The 2,983-nt window shown below is 41.0% G+C and overlaps 2 protein-coding genes across 2 annotated transcripts in view; one reads left to right on the plus strand and one right to left on the minus strand.

Annotated features, from left to right (window-relative positions):
• Positions 1 to 2,623, minus strand: part of poc1a (POC1 centriolar protein A) — a gene marked incomplete in the record, with an annotated part of 57,124 nt that extends 54,501 nt beyond the window's left edge. Inside the window, 1 exon segment of the mRNA XM_042224941.1 lies at positions 2,251 to 2,623. Within this exon segment, the coding sequence (XP_042080875.1) occupies positions 2,251 to 2,265 (15 nt within the window).
• LOC102306113 (B9 domain containing 2) lies at positions 8 to 775 on the plus strand. The gene has a single exon (XM_005952785.3). The coding sequence runs from the start codon at positions 111 to 113 to the stop codon at positions 636 to 638; it is 528 nt and encodes a 175-aa protein (XP_005952847.1). The 5' UTR covers positions 8 to 110; the 3' UTR covers positions 639 to 775.
• Positions 2,624 to 2,983: the final 360 nt, after the last annotated feature.

Here is a 2,983-nt window from a genome sequence, read left to right on the forward strand (position 1 = left end):
AGAGACGTTTAGCCGTTAGTTTAGCTAGCCGCTAAGCTAGCCGTTAACATCGGAGAGACAAAACAGGACTTTCCGTGCCACATTTTCTAGTCAAAGTGAACCAGTGTGGCATGGCAGAGCTGCACATTATAGGGCAGATCATTGGTGCAAGTGGTTTCCCGGAAAAGACTTTGTTTTGCAAATGGGGAATTCATACGGGAGAAGCATGGCGGCTTTTATCCGGGCTGAAGGAGGGTCAGACCCAGGTGGATAGCCCCCAAATCGGAGACATAGCGTACTGGAGCCACCCGATCGATCTGCACTACGCGACCAAAGGGCTGCAAGGCTGGCCGAAGATTCACCTAGAGGTGTGGCATCAAGATTCTTTCGGACGGTGCCAACTCTATGGTTATGGTTTCTGCCACGTCCCTTCTAGTCCGGGACATCACCGAATAAGATGTGCGACCTGGAGGCCCGTGGGCTCCTGGCAAGAACGGCTGGCGCAAATGTTCGTCGGCGGAGGTCCCCAGCTCCTCAGCCCTGACCTGATCTACAGCGGGGCGGACAGATACAGACTGCACACCGAAGCCATGGGGACTGTGGAGCTGGAGCTGGGCATCATCACGAGACACTTTGACAAATATGGTGTCGAGTGTTGAGATTTTGAAATGGCAGAAAGACAGAAAGTAGAAACAGTTATAGATCATATTTGAGTCACTTGCTTTTAGTAGAATTTTGTACTATTTTTTTTCTAAACTGCACCTTTTTTTTTTTACAAACATCTATGTGTAAATAAAGAAAATATTCTCTTACTGAAGTTGGTTTCTTGCTGATTTGTATTTTTTAATAGAAAACTGACTCTTATTAGCGATATTCCCTGTAACCATGCCTCATTTAATGCTGTTTTCTTAAATGCATCTTTATATTATATTATGTAAACCCACATTTACTTTTTATTTGGGATTTTAAGTTGTACGACTAACAGGATCGTTACTTGAATTAAGTTAAATGTCATTAATAACCTGCTACAAATTAGGAGTGGGGGCAAATACTGATACTGAAATCTATCATTTTGGTTCCACGTGTGATCCATTCACTGGCAGCAAATATTGTTTATCAAAAGATGTAGGAGTTCCCTGCTAGTCTGGCACACGTCACTACTTTTTAAGAAAATTATAAAGTGAGTTATCTTACTTCATATTAACAATAACAACCTCACAAGGAAAGAACGGGAAAGACTTTTAAAGAGTATATTTTTTCCCTTCAGTTACCAGATACTGTGGTGTATGGTGCATGACTGTATTGCACAGAATATATATTGTCATAGTGTCTTATGAGTTACTCTTGGAGTTCATCAAAGAGAGGTTTTGACCAACCTTTCTTGAAAATGAGGTTTAGTTTATGCAAACTTAAAATAAGCTTGTTTTCTTCTTTGTTTGTCACTGGTTACAAGCATCTCTGAATGCACAACTTGTTGAGCCTTGAAGCACATAGGCATACTCAGATCTTAATCGAAAAGAGCACCTTTGGGATGTGGTGGAGCACGATGGATGTGCAGCCGAAAAGTCTGCAGCAACTGCCTGAAGCGATCATGTCAATATGGACCAAAACCGCAGCTTCACATAAAGAATTAAGGCAGGTCTCAAGGCAAAAAGGCTGCTCAACCCAGCACTTGCGAGGTGCACCTAATAAAGTGGACGGTGAGTGTATGGTGGCATAAATTACTCTATCGTTTTTTCTTTTTCTTATAACTTCAATATACTGTAATTACCGTACACAGAATATCAGATTGTTGGCATATTAATTGCTTGTTAGTCACTTTGTCGGCAAAATGATGCATTTAATCTGCAAAGGCAATTTAGATCATGACAAATGAGTGAAACGATACCATTAAACTTTCACAAATGTATCATTTACATAACATATGTGGCTGTCGTGACTGCACAGGGCGGTTGTTACATTAGTATAAATGTATATATTACATTGGACACTCAGCAGACTGAGTAATGAGTCACTTTGCTACGACTTCACAGACATTTAATCCAGACTAAGAGTAAAATTACCCTGATTTATAATCTGCTCTCGCTCTAAATAAAGCTAAAACAAGCAGCAAAAAGAAAGGGGTCCATATTAAATAAAAAAATATATGATGTATTGTAATAAATCTACAGATATATCGACCTTTAACTCTTAACCAATAAGCAACATTGTGGAAACCACAAATAAGAAACGAACTTCATCTCAGTGGCTCAAGCAGCAAGTTAAACTCACCAGCGCAGATGTCATTTTTGTTGATATCGGAGGCGAAATCCTGATGGAAGCGACTTGTTTACGTTCGTAGCTGTCCAAGCTAAATGTTACCGTGCTTTCCTCCGTTATTAGGACGAATGGGGTGCAAGATATTGCCTCTTTAGCTCGGTGTCCGGCTAACGCTAGCTAACAGTTAGCTCTTAGTTGCTGACAACAACAAAGTTCAGTTTACGCGCCGCGATTGGGCGCTGAGCAGCTGGTCGCCGCTCTTAAAGGGGCAGTCATCCCTTTAGCAAAGTTTCTGTCGAAACTGTCATTTTACTATTAACGTCAAAGTATTTAAACGATATGAAATATAGTCAAATAAAGTCCACACAGGTTTTACAAAATTATTCATGTGATGCTGTTCCATTAGGATACGTTACGCGGTAAAGTCAATATCAGGCCGTTTGTAGTAACTCATAATTGCCACCAGGTGTCAGCAGAGGTACACTAGACAGAGTTGTAAATCAGCTTTATGCAGCTAAGTACATGAAGGCCTGTAACCAAGGCCTAACGTGGGTTTTGCTGTCGCCTGCTTGTGCATATAAAGTCTTAACCCTGGAGAACCCATGGGGTCATATTTGACCCCATGGGTTCTCCAGGGTTAAAATATGATCCATTTTCATTCAAGAATATGATATGTGAAGGCTGATGAAAAATAACTGCATTTTACTTTGGGACTGATCAGTCTAAACATGAGCCGCTCTACCTG

The sequence above is a fragment of the Haplochromis burtoni genome, unplaced genomic scaffold, assembly GCF_018398535.1.
Source record: "Haplochromis burtoni strain Fernald_Lab_line unplaced genomic scaffold, NCSU_Asbu1 Contig_156, whole genome shotgun sequence".
NCBI lineage: Eukaryota > Metazoa > Chordata > Actinopteri > Cichliformes > Cichlidae > Haplochromis > Haplochromis burtoni.